We start from the raw sequence: 17,538 nt of genomic DNA, 5'->3' as shown, positions 1-17,538 counted from the left end.
CCCTTGTTCCCTCTTCACACTGTATCATGTGCTCCCTCTCCGCCTCCACACTGATCCCACATTTTGTGTTCCACAAGACCAGATGCCCTCCCAGCAGTAGTTTCTTTAGAAACTTACTAACAGGAAATGTGGTCCTGGGCCATCCTCTGTCTTCTTTTCTGATTGCTCTGGCTGGCTCCTCTGACACAGACAGTGTCAGCCCACTGCCAGACAACATTAGCTAGATGCTTCAGTGCGGGGAGCCAGAATTCCGGAAGGGACCACAGTCCACAGCTGAGGACGGAGCCAGACAACATTAGCTAGATGCTTCAGTGCGGGGAGCCAGGATTCCGGAAGGGACCACGGTACGCAGCTGAGGATGGAGCCAGACAACATTAGCTAGATGCTTCAGTGCGGGGAGCCAGGATTCCGGAAGGGACCACGGTACGCAGCTGAGGACGGAGCCAGACAACATTAGCTAGATGCTTCAGTGCGGGGAGCCAGGATTCCGGAAGGGACCACGGTCCGCAGCTGAGGACGAAGCACACACAGTCAGTGTTTATGCTCTGTGGCTGCCCGGACAGTGACCTGCCCCACCACAAGCACCAGGAGCACCAGCTCCAGGTGCTCCACTCTCCCTACGCCCTTGGCTGTAGCGCAACAACTGGGCAGGAAGTCAGAGCCGTGTATATATTGTAAAAGGGAGCTCGACAAGTGCCAGTCAGTGCCTAGCTTACCTAAAGTGCAGACGACTCACTGCTGGAAGCGGTTGTGGCTCTGAGGTGATCAGAGCCACATCCACTCTGAGGTACCCAGCCCCAGACTCCACACCAGTCATGAACGGCAGCCCTGATTTCTATCCCTTGGCTGCAGGTGTCACCGCCAGGTGGTGCCCCCCCTTGGTCGGCGCCCCTGGCGAGTGCCATCCTGGCCAATGGTTAGATACGCCCCTGGTCCTATTCACCAACCCCAATTATCACCCTGAATTGTCTTGCCAAATGGTATTGGACAACAAATAGGTGATGTGGTAGGTTGAAAAGAGGGCCACTGGGAAGATATAGATGAAAACTACAGGTTCCTCAGACCTAGTGTTATAGATTATGTGCTCCTAGTGATAGTGAGATTGTGTATATAATATACACACACACACACACACCTCAAATAGTCATCCCATTTGGATCCAAATTAAATGAATAGGGTATGCGGTAAGAGCCGTCTCATATGCCCTGGACAGGGGTTAACAGGATGTATAGTAGAGGGGGCTAAAGATTCCACAACCAGGCTCTGCTGCTCAGTCTCATACACAATTTGTAGAGGAGAGGGAGTGAGAGATCTACAGGCGTGGTAGTTCCGAGCTGAACACCTACCTTCATATACACTATTTCCTTCACCCATCAGGATGCATTTATGACAATCTGTCATTAACTACCCCGTTGGATCTTGCACCATACTCTGTATATGGATTTGTATATATGTTTTACAAAATAATTCTTTAGATAGATAGATAGATATATATATATAGCCCGGCACTCCACCAAGTGAGAGACTGGACCCTGGTGCCCTCCATGAAAATGCAGTATATAGTAAAGAAAACAGAGGCACTCCGGGATTTGTAGTAGTTAGGCAAATGTATTCATAGAAAAATGTATTCATATAAATAGGATTTATAACTACTGCAAATCCCAGAGTGCCGCTGTTTTCATTCTATATCTATATATCCATATATATATATATATATATATATATATATATATATATATATATATATATATATATATATATATATATATATATATATATATCCATATATATATATATATATATATATATATATATATATATATATATATATATATATATATATATATATATATATATATATATATATATATATATATATACATATACACACACATACATACATACATACATACCAAACAGACCAGCACTCCTCTGTTATAAAACCAACTTGCACCGATGCCCTCAGGATGAAGAAATTGGTAAAAAAGGTGAATAACTGCAGCACTCGGAGACTGATATACAAATAAATATATTGAAAAAAAGTCACAAAATTTCCAACGTTTCGGGGCCCTTAGGCTCCTTTGTCAATGTGTTCACACCTTGACAAAGGAGCCTAAGGGCCCCGAAATGTTGGAAATTTTGTGACTTTTTTCAATATATTTATTTGTATATCAGTCTCCGAATGCCGCAGTTATTCACTAAACAAAAAAAATATTATATATATTTTCAATATACCTTATAATATTCACATTTTCCCCTGCCTACTTAGTATACACTTTTAACACTCTACTTTATATTAATCTTATCAATAGTTTTACTACCATCATATTGTATTTATAAATATATAATCCTTATTCACGTCTAGCGCAACATGTATTTATTTTTGTTATTATAGGGCACCGTGTAGGTTGTACATGTGCATCTGTGTATGTACTAATATATATGTATAGATGGATGCATGTGTATGTATGTAGATGGATATACTTATATCCCCTTGGACCAATTTAAACACACACACACACACACCCCCCCCCCCCCCCCCCCCCCCCCCTGTCCAGGGCATATGAGATGGCTCTTACCGCATACCCTAGTCATTTAATTTGGATCCACATGGGATGACTTTGAGACTATCCAGTATACCCATTTGAGGAGAGATATATATAACACTAGGTCTGAGGAACCTGTAGTTTTCATCTATATCTTCCCAGCAGTGGCGTAACTAGGGTATTTGGAGCCCAGGGCAAATTTGAAAATGGAGGCCCCCACCCCCCCCTTCCCCCCCGGTGTGCGTGTGCCGCAGGCACGTCGAAAAATGGGTGTGGCCACTGAAAAATGGGGCGTGTCAACATGACACACAGCCCTTTCTTGTCACTAGGAACATTTCTTTCCATTTGCACCTTAATGCAGTGGCCCTTGTACAGTCCCCCTCTATGCAGAGCCCCTAGTAGTGGTCCCCCTTATGCAGGCCCCGATTAGTTCTCCTTATACAGGCCCCCAGTAGTGGTCCCCTATTTGCAGTGCCCCTTAAACAGTGCCCCCTGTAGTGGTACCCCTTATGCAGCCCCCCATTAGTTCCCCTTATATAGTGCTCCCAGTAGTGATCCCCCATATACAGTACCCCCAGTAGTTGTCCACCTTATGCAGTGCCCCCTGTAGTGGTTCTCCCTTTTCAGTGCCCCCTGTAGTGGACCCCCCTGTGCAGTGCCCCCAGTAGTGAGCCCCTTATATGGTGCCCCCAGTAGTAGTCCCTCCTATACAGTGCCCTGTATATAGTTCCCCCAATAGGAGTCCCCCTTAATGCAGTGCCCCCTGTAGTAGTCCCCAGTAGTGGTCCCCCATGATGCAGTGCCCACAGTAGTATCCCCCCCCCCCCAGTAGTATCCCCCCAGTAGTGGTCCCCCCCCCCCCCAGAGGCAGTGCCCCAGTAGTATCCCCCCCAGTAGTTGTCCCCAGTAGTGGTCCGTCCCCCCCGCCGAAGCAGTGCCCCCAGTAGTATCCCCCCAGTAGTAGTCCCCTTCTTTGTAATAGAGTACGCCCCACCCAGAAATATACACTAAAATGAAACAAATGAAGAATACTTACCTGTACCCACGCTCCTGGTCCCGCCGCCGTCCGCACGTCCATCCTCCCGGGCCGGGCCGCTCTGCATTATGGGAGAGACGTCATGACATCATGACGTTTCTCCCATTACCACTGCAGGAGCCGGACGGAAGCCCGGCTCTTGCAGTGGGCACGCAGCAGTCAATAAGAGTCTATCTGACTCTCATTGGCTGCTGATTCACACACACATCGCTGCCGCTCAGTCTGACTCTCATTAGCTGCTGATAAACACACACATCGCCGCCAGTGCTGGCGGCGATGTGTGTTATGCACAGTCTGAGCCCGTCTGCCACCCCCCTCCATGCGCTATTGGGCAAGCGCTCGGGGAGGGAACAGGCTCAGCTGTGCAGCACAGGACCGGTGCTGGAAGCCTAGCGCCAGTCCTGTGTAAATGTGTAGCGCTGACCGCACTCACTGCGGTCGGTGCTACACTGGCTAACTAGGGCGGGCTAGTACCGTGGCCGGCGGCGCCCCCGCGCCGCCGGTCCCACGGCACGCACCCCGCTCGCCCTGCCCTAGTTACGCCACTGCTTCCCAGTGGCCCTCTTTTCAACCTACCACATCACCTATTTGTTGTCCAATACCATTTGGCAAGACAATTCAGGGTGATAATTGGGGTTGGTGAATAGGGCTGCTGTCGCCTTATACTCTTAGGGGTTACCTGACCAGGAGATCTCTCACTCCATTTCCTCCACCTTGAGTGTGAAAGAGGCAGCAGAGCCTAGTTTTGAACCTTATACCCCTTACCTTTTCTATTTACTAACAACTGTTATGACTCCATTTGGATAATATCAAATGAGGCTGTGTATCTATGTTTTCTTTGAATACAATCCCCTGACACCTTGACCTGGTATTTTTTATAACGGTTATACATGTTTCATGTGGTATTGTCTTTTTTATATTTTTCTATATTTCGCCAATCCTATCTGGGTTAATGTAATCCATATTCCCAACTCACTCTTATCCCTCTTTTTCCAGTTCAGGTAGTCGTTTACCTATGTAAATCCTTTAGTCTTTTTTGCAGTTTAAATAAAAGTTACATTTTATTCTTATTGTTTAGCTATACTGAGTGCACCCCTATAGAGTCCTTTGGTTTTAGTTCCTAGTGAACATTGGGGCCCATTTATTAATGATCGCATTTTGCAATGCGATCAGGGCATCCAGTACCGCCCATGATCGCATTGCAAAATGCGATCATAGCGGCTGAATGTATGTACCGGCACATGCAGGGGGACCTGCGATGTGGCCAGAGTGATTGCGGGGCTGCTGCGCATACGCGGACAGCACATGAGCAGCACCCATTGCCGGCGGAGGGATCTGGGAGATCCCTCCGCCGGCTGAAATGTGGTAAGTCCCCATAGACTACAGCGGCTAATGCTATCTTCAGACGGCGTTAGCTGCTGGGGCCAATGTCGGGATGCTTCGCATTTGGCAGCATCGCATTCCCCATAGAAACCTATGGGGGAGGTGGCTGCCGACGGCAATGGGGGGATCGCAGCAGGTATCGGAGATAGCTGCTGTGGTCCCTCCTTCATACATCCGGGGGATACTTAGTATTTGAGGTAAACCCCCGAAAACACATAATTTACCTCAAATTGACTTTGATAAATGGGCCCTATTAACCGCCCTTTTTTTTCGCATTCCTAATACATTACTCTTGGTAGCACCACCACCCCGTATCATTGACGGTGACTTTTGAACTTTATTATTGATCAGAGGTGGTTATAGCACACTATATATATTTAATTGATATAGATCTACTTAGGATCGGTGCGGTGTATTTCCATTTTCTCTCCCCCTTCCTTCTGTTCGGTAACCTACAGTTGTCAAATAAAAACACTCCATCTCTCTGGTATGCAATGTCTGGCTTGTAGGACATGCTGGAACTTGCAGTTCCACATAAACTGGTAAGTTTTCACAATTGCTTGATCCAATGCATCTTACACAAAACATTCTGGTGATGATAGTAATATGACCATTAACAGCTTCGCATACAAATAAATATGTGGAGTGGGAAGGAACATGCCATTTTCTGTGTAATAACAAGCATGTTATATAGGGGTAACCTTATGCCTGTGTGTATATAGGATTTGGTTACTCTACCTAAGGGTCTTACCTTCCAGTGCAGCCGGTTACACCAGTCTGTCCACCACTACCTGCGCTCCCACTGTCTCCGTGTGCCCATGCAGACTACTGACAGTGCTCATCTCCCACGGTGTCTGCGGACATCCCGGCGTTTGCAGCGGGCTGCTGAGTGCATTGTTACTGATGAATATAGAAGGGGTGAGAGGCAGAGGCTGTTTAGGCAGGCTGTGGGGAGCCAACGAGCCCATGCACACCCCTTTTCTTCGCCTCCTCTTGGAGAACCTCTCGGAGAACTTCCTGGCCAGCTGCTCCAGGCTGCCCGGCTTGGGGGACACAGGGATGTCTCTCACCAGCTCCTCCATTGAGACCTCCAGGTTGAAGGAGTACCAGCCCAGCCACAAGAGTAGACTGAAGAAGAGCAGGATGCCGCCGCCGTAGATGATGAATTCCCCGAAGCTCCGGCCATCCAGCTGTAAAGTGGCGAAGATCCCGGTGAGGATCAGGCTGAGCCCCAGGACATCGAAGGACACCGCCAACAAGAACAGCACCGGACAGCGGCCAAGCAGCCTCCGGGGCTGAGACATCCCTCCGTGGTCAGTGGAGCCCTCCGGCCCGGCCATCCACTTGCTCTTCCCAGCAGTGAGCCCTGACTGTTACCTGAGTGCTGATGTCTGCCTCATTTGCATTAATTGGGAGACACTCCCACCACGTTCTGTTCCCAGTATTGCATAACAGTGTAGTGAGAAGTAGGTGAGTGTTACAGGTCTGTTTACACCTTCCCTGTTCAGCCTTTATATTATAATACACAACCAAGTATCACTGCAAACTGCAAAGCATTGTAAACTCGCAGAGGTGGCTGGGACTTGTAGTTGCATACCAGCGTTACAAAGTTGGCTACTTATGCTGTACAAAGTGATATTAAGTACTGCTCTAGATAAAGATTTACAGTTCTGCACAATGTAATGTGAATGCAGGGTAAGTTATTTGGGAAGAGCACTAGAGAGATGTGCACCCCAAATTACCTATTTATCAACCTTGTTGGCCCCATAAATCAAGTGGAATCAGCAGTTTCCACGTGATTTAAATTTCCTTGTGATTCCGCAAATGCTGAACGCAGGAGATCTTTTATATCTTCTTCATTTAGCAAAGTAACAGTCTCCAATATTCGCAATGGGGATTGTGGTCTGCTTTTTGGGTCCTGGTCCCATTTACTAAAGTCGTCTACAGATGGCATTAGCTGGTTTGCGATTATTGAGAATTTTCTGATAACTCTATGGCAGTTTCCATGTACCATTGGTGGTTAACCTTGATATTCTCAAACTATCAACGGGGAACTATCAGTAGTTTCTGTCAATGGTTTTCGTTTTTTTCAGGACCCTCATTGCCATCAATGATAAATAGGTTGAGAAATCTTTTTGGCTTTGCAGCAGTGTGTCTGTGTGATTCTGCCAGCTCGCTTTAAGGTGTATGTCTACTACACAGGTTCTCAAAGTTGGTCCGTAACTAGTAGGGCCGGATTAACGGCAGGGCGACAGGGTCGGTTGTCCTGGGTCCCCCACACACAAGGGGCCCCCACACAAGATTGCTCTGAGCCACCGATGGCTGAGAGAAGCTGCCGTCTCAGACAGTCACTCACAAGGCTGGCGCTGTGATTTTGCAACTGCTGCTGAAGGCACATGCATAACGAGCGGCTCCCGAGTCCCTTAAGCGTGACATCACGTCCGCGACGCTTAAGGTACCCGGAAGCTGCTCTGTATGCACTGTGCATTCATAAGCAGCGGCAACCCATCCTGGATGTCTGCCTATCATCGGAAGAGCCCGCCACAAAAGGTAAGTACTTGGGGGCTCTGTAGGTGTGGTGTACTGTGGGGACAAAAGTAATACAGCAGGGGCCACTGTGGGCATATACTGGGAGGCATATATATGTTATATATAAATTCTGGAGATGGCACTATGATTTTTAATACTGGGGGCATAATTATATTACAGAAAGCACTGTGGACATAATACTGGGGGTACTTGGAGGGGAATAATACTGGGAGTATTATATGACATACTGAAGGCATTGTGTATTATTACTAATATTAATTCTGGATGGGGCATAATATTTATTGCTGGGGGCATGAAATTATTTCTGGAAATGGCACAATATTATTACTGGGGGTATTGTGGGGCATAATATTACTGGGTATATTCTGAAGGGGGCACTGTCAGGCATAACATTTAATATTGGGGCACTGCAGAGCATAATAATAATTCTGGAGGGGGCACTGTGGGGCATAATATTAATACTAGAAAAGGCAGTGTGGGCATACTATTAATACTGGAGGCATAATATTAATACTGGGGGCATTGTGTGACATACTATGGGCAGGGTGTGGCATAATATCAAGACATTGTGTGGCATACTGTGGGGACTGTGTGACAGTGTTTGGGATGATGTTTATACTAGCCACTGTGACATAATGTGCATAATGGGGACACTGTATGGCATAATGTAATTTTATTGATAGGGGCCCCCACAAATTAGTTGCTCTGGGCCCCCACAAATCTTAATCCGGCCCTGGTAACTAGGGTGGTACGACCTGTGCCACGGGGGCAGGGGGCGCTGTTCGGGCCTGTCAATTTTCTGTTTATTATCATTCTCACTTGTAGCTTCCTCTTTTTACACCCAGCACCTCCTAGCCTCCCCTATCTCTTCCATGGCCTTTCCCCATGAGGCCACGGCCCTTTTTCGGGTGCATGTCTTATGTCCCTATTTGAAAAATGGGGGGTGGGTGCCAATGTTGTTTGTGGCACAGGGCACCAAAAAGTCTAGTTATGGCTCTGCTCAGGACACCAAACAGTGCATGTTTTCCATGTCTCCTCACAGAATCACAAGTGAAATAATAAGCTCCACCTGTGGATCTTTTAAAATGTGTCAGTGAGTAATGAATACACCTGTGCACCTGCTGGGTGACCTGGAAAACGTGACCTGTGTGGGGTCCTGAGAACAGAGTTTGAGAACCACTGGTCTACTATATTGGGCATAGGAGCCACCTCTGTGTGGTTGAGATCTACAATGTTAGTGCTGCTTTAGCCACTAACTATGTCTATGCAAGGTACTTTTTACAATATTACATTTATGTTAAAATGCTTTATGTTAATAGTTATTGTGAATGAATGCATCCCAAATAATTGCATTTAAAAAGATACCAGATAATGGGCCTAATGTAATTGTATGGGAGATGCAGGCACGGGCACATTTCCAGTGCCTTAGCCTTTTATTTTTGCAATAATTTAAAAGGCAAAACCATATTAATTGGTTTACACAGGGTGGTGGCATGTGCACCTAAGCCAGAAGCAGATCCAGGGGGAGACGCAATCAGTGACATCACTCCCACCCTCCCCCCGCACATCAGCTGCAGGCAGAGGAGACTGCTGCTGAGCCTCCCTGGACCCACTGCAGCATGTCGCCCCCATTTTCAGAGAGGGATGAGGCCAGGTTTCCTAGCCTTGCAGATTACAGGACCCGGCCAGGCTGCGGTAAGCTTCAGCTATCGCAGCCTGGTCTAAGAAGCAACCACAATGGTGATCCCAGGCTGTGACCTTGGTCACAGCGTTATGATGGCAGATGTAGCACGGAGGTGTCTGTTTCCTACATGTGACACAAAGACCCGAGTCCTGGCAACCTAAAATTCTGCATCTATTGGGACGGGAGAGACATCATTATTTCATGACGTCTCCCCGCCCAAGGCTGCACAGTTCCTTGGTTGAAGTCCCTCTGAGGAGCTGCCGCTGTTGGGTGGGTCAGGCAGGGAGCGGCGCGCTCTGCAGCAAGTGTTGCAGCGCTGTGTGGACACTGGACAGTGGATGACAGAACCTGCCAGATGAGGTCTGGTCCAGTGTATTAGACTGACAGTGTCAGTGGGGAGAGTGTTTGATCCCTGGCAGTTAGAGTGACTCATCAGTGGCGCTGTTCTAGTGCTGCAGCTGCAGACTAGTCACAGTGCATGCATATGAGGGGGGTTGAGGGTGGATTATTAATCTCAAATTATGAATTAAATTTATGAGAATCCCCTTAGAGCACTATTACTGTGTGGGCATAAAGTGTATAAAGTGCACTACTGTGTGGTAATAACGTGTATTAGGCATATTCGTGTATAAGGCATTGGTGGTACTACTTTCTGATGTAATGTGAATAACAAACTATTGTGCCGTTTATGTGAATTACAGACACTACCTTTGAGTGTATTGTGAATTGGTACTTTTGTGTGGCTATGTCCCTTCACCGTGAGGCCACGCCCCTTTATTTTTGGCATACTCCTTCGCCGTGCACTATCCCTGTTTAAAATATAGGGGGGAGGCACCAATGCTCTTTCTGGCACAGGGCACCTAAATGCCTAGTTACAGCTATTGGGGGCGTGTCAACGCGTTTCATCAGGTTCTGGACTTTTTCAAGGGTCTGATTAGCAGCTGCGATAATATGCAAATGCTATTTTCAACCTTCCTCTTCTGTAATTGCTGTCGCCAAAGATTTCAAGCCCTTAGACACCCACTTTCAATGTCCGTGGACAGTGGAAATCCACCGGTGGATGGTGCTAATTTCAGCCTTCCTCCTATGTAGTATGTACTAGCACGAACTGTGTAAGCTCTGAGACAGAGCCACAATTTGTGAGAAGTCAGATACCAAAGTATTGGGGGCAGAAGCGGCTCCTGCCCTCTTACATGATTGGGGCTGCCACTGCTGCTGATCCGGATGTGGTCAGCCTTCCTCTTATGTATTCGCACAGACTGTATAAGCCCTGAGACTGGGGCGTTTTTCTAATGGGTGCAGGGCGTGCGGTGCACACAGGCCCCTGGGTCCAGGGGGGGCCCGCACCGCACACCCTGCACCCATTTAATACTTACCTCTCCAGAGTCCCACATCGGCGCTGGTATCAGCGCTGTAAAAAAGCCTGAAAAATGGCCGGCGTGGCCATTTTTCCGACGTTTTGCGCATGGACTGTACAGGGAAATGGCCGCCGCGGCCATTTTCCCGGTGACCTGTGCATGCGCTATAGACTCTGGGCACACTCTAGTGCCCAGAGTCTATCGGTGTGGTGCTGCGCTCAGTGCGCTGCCGGCCGCTGGACTGAGAGGAGGGGGCCCGTGACAGGAGACTGCCCCCTCCTCTCTTGAAATGCCCCTGCTCTGAGACACTCACTTTCAGTACTCATGGACAGTGCCATGAAGAGGTTGTAAACACTCCACCATTGGAGCACCATTGCGATGACCATTGACACGTATGACACCCTGTGGCTGGTGCAGTGTCTACTTCTAAACTTTTTCTAAATATGGTACTACCACAATATGCCCATGAGACAGCCTTTTTCTTACGTTCACTTTAGGCCACCTCGCAGGATCTTGCATACACCGCAGCGGTGTCTGCGTACGGTCAGTAGTACACATGCGTTGCAGGGGTTTCCAGGACTCTTTGCGCATTCGGAGTAGCAAATAATCGTACAACTGCACAAACATCAACACTGCATCTACCTCTGAATCAGGCCCATTGTTAGGTTGTTTAATATGGTGCAGGGTTTCTCATAAATGATTTGTATACACTGACATGCGTTTTTGGCGGTTTCAGACTCTGGATTAAATATGCGTCTGATATATTTTTAGATGCATTTCCGTTTAATCAACGTTTTTTTAATTTGTCTGTCACAAAACTAGAAACCAAAATAAATGAAGACACATATACTGTATAAATGCCTTTTAACCACATCTCATTGAGCTTACAATGCACTCCCAATGAACTGAATGTAACTTTTCAAATTGATGGGTCCCAGATGTACTGGAACAAGAAACATTTTTTAAAAGAAATGCGCCTCAGCTCCATACAAGCTAAATCTATGTTAAACTGCAAACATATACGTCTCATTTAATTTGATGAATTTTATATCTAGTGGCCTTGCTAGACCATATATCAATAGATTATCAACTCCTTTGGCCAGTTCCTAGGTTCTCTTATTATGTTGTATTACTGGGATTGTATGGTTCTTGCCGATTTGTTTCAGATTATATTACTATTTTGTATATTTATACATTTAAGGATCTAAGGGGTCTATTCATCATCACTAATGTGCCTGTTGCACATGCGGAAATGCTAGCTTACGCATATTTTTAGTAATGGTCCTATTCATTATTAGTGGCCCAATGGGGCCACCTAATATTCAGCAAACTTCAAAAACTGACAGTTATGGTAGTTTACTTTAGGGGTGAGCGGGTTCGGATTTCTGAAATTCGAACCCCCCCGAGCCCCCCCGATCCGAGTCCGATCCGAGTCAGGCTCGACTTTTCCCGCCTGACTCGGATTTGTAATCGAGGCAAAACGTCATCATCCCGCCTTCCGAGTCTCGCGGGTTTTGGATCCTATATAAGGTACCCGCGTTGGCGCCATTTTCTCACTCGGCTGTGGACAGTGAAGAGGGAGGGTGGGAGTTAGGGCTGGCTGGGCTGTGTAGTGTAGTGTAGTGTAGTGCTGCTGTTGTCCACTACTTCAAAGTATATAGGGGCTGGCTGTGTTGTGCTGTGCTGCTGTTGTTAATAGGGGCTGTGTCCACTACTTCAAAGTCCATAGGTGCTGGCTGGACTGTGTTGTGCAGTCAGTTCTCCATAGGGGCTGTGTCCACTCCAAAGTCCTGTGCAGTGTCCCAGTCCTAAAGGGGTGCTGTAGTGTTGTCCAGGGGGTGCTCTGTCCATCAGGGGTGCTCCCCCCAAGTGCTAAAAAAATAATATATTTTCTGTGTTTGTGAATTGTGTGCGCAGTAGCCGCACGTGCATCGACAAAGTAGTGCCAAGCGTGCGCCTGTGTCATAAGTAAAGGGACGGCTGGCTTGACCGTTAAAGGGTGCTGTAACCCCCAAAGTACACTCCAGTCCAAACCAAAAAAAAATTATTTTCTGTGTTTGTGAATTGTGTGCGCAGTAGCCGCACGTGCATCAACAAAGTAGTGCCAAGCGTGCGCCTGTGTCATAAGTAAAGGGACGGCTGGCTTGACCGTTAAAGGGTGCTGTAACCTCCAAAGTACACTCCAGTCCAAACCAAAAAAATATATATTTTCTGTGTTTGTGAATTGTGTGCGCAGTAGCCGCACGTGCATCAACAAAGTAGTGCCAAGCGTGCGCCTGTGTCATAAGTAAAGGGCCGGCTTGCTTGACCGTTAAAGGGTGCTGTAACCCCCAAAGTACACTCCAGTCCAAACAAAAAAAAAATATATTTTCTGTGTTTGTGAATTGTGTGCGCAGTAGCCGCACGTGCATCAACAAAGTAGTGCCAAGCGTGCGCCTGTGTCATAAGTAAAGGGCCGGCTTGCTTGACCGTTAAAGGGTGCTGTAACCCCCAAAGTACACTCCAGTCCAAACCAAAAAAAAATATATTTTCTGTGTTTGTGAATTGTGTGCGCAGTAGCCGCACGTGATTCAACAAAGTAGTGCCAAGCGTGCGCCTGTGTCATAAGTAAAGGGACGGCTGGCTTGACCGTTAAAGGGTGCTGTAACCCCCAATGTACACTCCAGTCCAAACCAAAAAATATATATTTTCTGTGTTTGTGAATTGTGTTCGCAGTAGCCGCACGTGCATCAACAAAGTAGTGCCAAGCGTGCGCCTGTGTCATAAGTAAAGGTCCGGCTGGCTTGACCGTTAAAGGGTGCTGTAACCCCCAAAGTACACTCCAGTCCAAACCAAAAAAATATATATTTTCTGTGTTTGTGAATTGTGTGCGCAGTAGCCGCACGTGCATCAACAAAGTAGTGCCAAGCGTGCGCCTGTGTCATAAGTAAAGGGCCGGCTGGCTTGACCGTTAAAGGGTGCTGTAACCCCCAAAGTACACTCCAGTCCAAACCAAAAAAAAAAATATTTTCTGTGTTTGTGAATTCTGTGCGCAGAAGCCGCACGTGCATCAACAAAGTAGTGCCAAGCGTGCGCCTGTGTCATAAGTAAAGGGCCGGCTGGCTTGACCGTTAAAGGGTGCTGTAACCCCCAAAGTACACTCCAAACCAAAAAAATATATATATTTTCTGTGTTTGTGACTTGTGTGCACTGTGGCTGCAAGTGCATCAACAAATGAGCAGCGCCAAGCGTGCGCCTGTGTCCCATAAGTAAAGAGCCGGCTGGCTCATTTCTTAAAGGGTGGTGTAACCCACAAAGTGCACTACTCTCCAGCAAAAATAAAAAAATATTTTCTGTGTTTGTGTGCGCTTTAGCCGCACGTATATATCAATATAACATAAATGGAGGACCAAACTTTCTCCGATAAAAATAAAATAGGGAAAGATCAAGAACCACTTCCTCCTAGTGCTGTTGCTGCTGCTGGGAGTTGTTCATCATCCCAGAGAGGAAGTAGGAACATCACTACTTTTACTAAACAATTGACCCTCCAACAGTCCCTAGCGATGAGGATGAAGTACGACAGCAGTCATCCTGAAGCAAAACGTATAACTGAGGCCTTGACTGCTATGTTGGTATTAGACGTGCGTCCGGTATCCGCCATTAGTGCCATGGGATTTAGACAATTGATGGAGGTAGTGTGTCCCCAGTTCCAAATCCCGTCTAGATTCCCCCTGCATCCTCAAAGCAGCAGCGACAAGCGTGCGTCTGTCTGTTAAAGGGTGGTGTAACCCTCAAAGTGTGCTACACAAACAATAAAAATATTGTTCTTTTTTCTGTCTTTGTGAATTGTGTGGGCTGTAGCCGCACTTGCATCCTCAAAGCAGCAGCGACAAGCGTGCGTCTGTCTGTTAAAGGGTGGTGACACCCTCAAAGTGTGCTACACAAACAATAAAAATATTCTTCTTCTTTTTTCTGTCTTTGTGAATTGTGTGGGCTGTAGCCGCACTTGCATCCTCAAAGCAGCAGCGACAAGCGTGCGTCTGTCTGTTAAAGGGTGGTGACACCCTCAAAGTGTGCTACACAAACAATAAAAATATTGTTCTTTTTTCTGTCTTTGTGAATTGTGTGGGCTGTAGCCGCACTTGCATCCTCAAAGCAGCAGCGACAAGCGTGCGTCTGTCTGTTAAAGGGTGGTGACACCCTCAAAGTGTGCTACACAAACAATAAAAATATTCTTCTTTTTTCTGTCTTTGTGAATTGTGTGGGCTGTAGCCGCACTTGCATCCTCAAAGCAGCAGCGACAAGCGTGCGTCCTGTCTGTTAAAGGGTGGTGACACCCTCAAAGTGTGCTACACAAACAATAAAAATATTGTTCTTTTTTCTGTCTTTGTGAATTGTGTGGGCTGTAGCCGCACTTGCATCCTCAAAGCAGCAGCGACAAGCGTACGTCTGTCTGTTAAAGGGTGGTGACACCCTCAAAGTGTGCTACACAAACAATAAAAATATTCTTCTTCTTTGTTCTGTCTTTGTGAATTGTGTGGGCTGTAGCCGCACTTGCATCCTCAAAGCAGCAGCGACAAGCGTGCGTCTGTCTGTTAAAGGGTGGTGACACCCTCAAAGTGTGCTACACAAACAATAAAAATATTCTTTTTTCTGTCTTTGTGAATTGTGTGGGCTGTAGCCGCACTTGCATCCTCAAAGCAGCAGCGACAAGCGTACGTCTGTCTGTTAAAGGGTGGTGACACCCTCAAAGTGTGCTACACAAACAATAAAAATATTCTTCTTCTTTTTTCTGTCTTTGTGAATTGTGTGGGCTGTAGCCGCACTTGCATCCTCAAAGCAGCAGCGACAAGCGTGCGTCCTGTCTGTTAAAGGGTGGTGACACCCTCAAAGTGTGCTACACAAACAATAAAAATATTGTTCTTTTTTCTGTCTTTGTGAATTGTGTGGGCTGTAGCCGCACTTGCATCCTCAAAGCAGCAGCGACAAGCGTACGTCTGTCTGTTAAAGGGTGGTGACACCCTCAAAGTGTGCTACACAAACAATAAAAATATTCTTCTTCTTTTTTCTGTCTTTGTGAATTGTGTGGGCTGTAGCCGCACTTGCATCCTCAAAGCAGCAGCGACAAGCGTGCGTCTGTCTGTTAAAGGGTGGTGACACCCTCAAAGTGTGCTACACAAACAATAAAAATATTCTTTTTTCTGTCTTTGTGAATTGTGTGGGCTGTAGCCGCACTTGCATCCTCAAAGCAGCAGCGACAAGCGTGCGTCTGTCTGTTAAAGGGTGGTGTAACCCTCAAAGTGCTCCAAAAAATAAAAAACTATTTTTTTAATGTGTTTGTGACTTGTGTGCGATGTAGCCGCACGTGCATCAACATAGTAGCAGCGCCAAGCGTGCGCCTGTGTCATAAGTCAAGGGCTGGTTTGGACATCTGGTCCGGACTGAAGGACGTGCCAACAATTTCTGACAAGTCTACTGTCACTGCATATGATACTGTCCTCAAAGCAGCAGCAACAAGCGTGCGTCTGTCTGTTAAAGGGTGGTGACACCCTCAAAGTGTGCTACACAAACAATAAAAATATTGTTCTTTTTTTTTCTGTCTTTGTGAATTGTGTGGGCTGTAACCGCACTTGCATCCTCAAAGCAGCAGCGACAAGCGTGCGTCTGTCTGTTAAAGGGTGGTGTAACTCTCAAAGTGCTCCAAAAAATAAAAAAATATTTTTTTAATGTGTTTGTGACTTGTGTGCGATGTAGCCGCACTTGCATCCTCAAAGCAGCAGCGACAAGCGTGCGTCTGTCTGTTAAAGGGTGGTGACACCCTCAAAGTGTGCTACACAAACAATAAAAATATTCTTCTTTTTTCTGTCTTTGTGAATTGTGTCGGCTGTAGCCGCACTTGCATCCTCAAAGCAGCAGCGACAAGCGTGCGTCTGTCTGTTAAAGGGTGGTGACACCCTCAAAGTGTGCTACACAAACAATAAAAATATTCTTCTTCTTTTTTCTGTCTTTGTGAATTGTGTGGGCTGTAGCCGCACTTGCATCCTCAAAGCAGCAGCGACAAGCGTGCGTCTGTCTGTTAAAGGGTGGTGTAACCCTCAAAGTGCGCTCCACAAACAATAAAAATATTCTTTTTTTTTCTGTCTTTGTGAATTGTGTGGGCTGTAGCCGCACTTGCATCCTCAAAGCAGCAGCGACAAGCGTGCGTCTGTCTGTTAAAGGATTACATCGGTGACAGCATCCAAGTAGGCATGTCAGACAGTCCGTACCTGTACTGGCAGGAAAAAGAAGCAATTTGGAGGTCCCTGTACAAACTGGCTCTATTTTACCTGAGTTGCCCCCCCTCCAGTGTGTACTCCGAAAGAGTGTTTAGTGCAGCCGGGAACCTTGTCAGCGAAAGGCGTAGGAGGTTGCTTCCACAAAATGTGGAGAAGATGATGTTCATAAAATGAATTATCAACTCTTCCAGGGAGACCAGCCTCCAGAACGTACAGAGGGACCTGTGGTTGTGGATTCCAGCGGGGACGAATTAATACTCTGTGAGGATGAGGATGTACACATCACTGAAGAGGGTGAGGAATCGGTGGATGAGGAGGATGAGGACGACATCTTGCCTCCGTAGAGCCAGTTTGTGCAGGGACAGATTAATTGCCAGCTTGTTTTGTGGGGACCCAAACGAACCAATCATTTCAGCCACAGTCGTGTGGCAGACCCTGGCGCTGAAATGTTTGGTTTGTTAAAGTGTGCATGTCCTGTTTATACAACATAAGGGTGGGAGGGCCCAAGGACAATTCCATCTTGCACCTCTTTTTTTTCTTTGCATTATGTATAGTGTGGGGCCTAGTTTTTTCAAACTGCCATCCTGTCTGCCACTGCAGTGCCACTCCTAGATGGACCACGTGTTTGTGCCGCCCACTCGTATCTCTTAGCATAGTCATCCAGCTACCTCGGTGCAACCTTTTGGACATAAAAACACTATTGTGAGGTGTGAGGTGTTCAGAATAG

At 46.8% G+C, this 17,538-nt stretch overlaps 1 protein-coding gene and 1 long non-coding RNA gene across 2 annotated transcripts in view; one reads left to right on the top strand and one right to left on the bottom strand.

Moving 5' to 3' along the window:
* Positions 1-6,308, bottom strand: part of TMEM238L (transmembrane protein 238 like) — a 24,488-nt gene extending 18,180 nt beyond the window's left edge. Inside the window, exon 1 of the mRNA XM_088468416.1 lies at positions 5,717-6,308. Within this exon, the coding sequence (XP_088324542.1) occupies positions 5,733-6,305 (573 nt within the window). The 5' untranslated portion in view covers positions 6,306-6,308 and the 3' untranslated portion in view covers positions 5,717-5,732. The remainder of the gene's footprint in view (positions 1-5,716) is intronic.
* The window catches only part of LOC148542467 (uncharacterized), a 91,544-nt gene that overhangs the window by 13,025 nt on the left and 60,981 nt on the right, over positions 1-17,538 (top strand). The gene's annotated exons all lie outside the window — the stretch shown is intronic.

Source organism: Taudactylus pleione, unplaced genomic scaffold (genome assembly GCF_031769625.1).
Source record: "Taudactylus pleione unplaced genomic scaffold, aTauple2 ptg000012l, whole genome shotgun sequence".
NCBI lineage: Eukaryota > Metazoa > Chordata > Amphibia > Anura > Myobatrachidae > Taudactylus > Taudactylus pleione.
The sequence above is the reverse complement of the archived record's forward strand: the minus strand, read 5'-3'. Positions and strand labels throughout refer to the sequence as shown.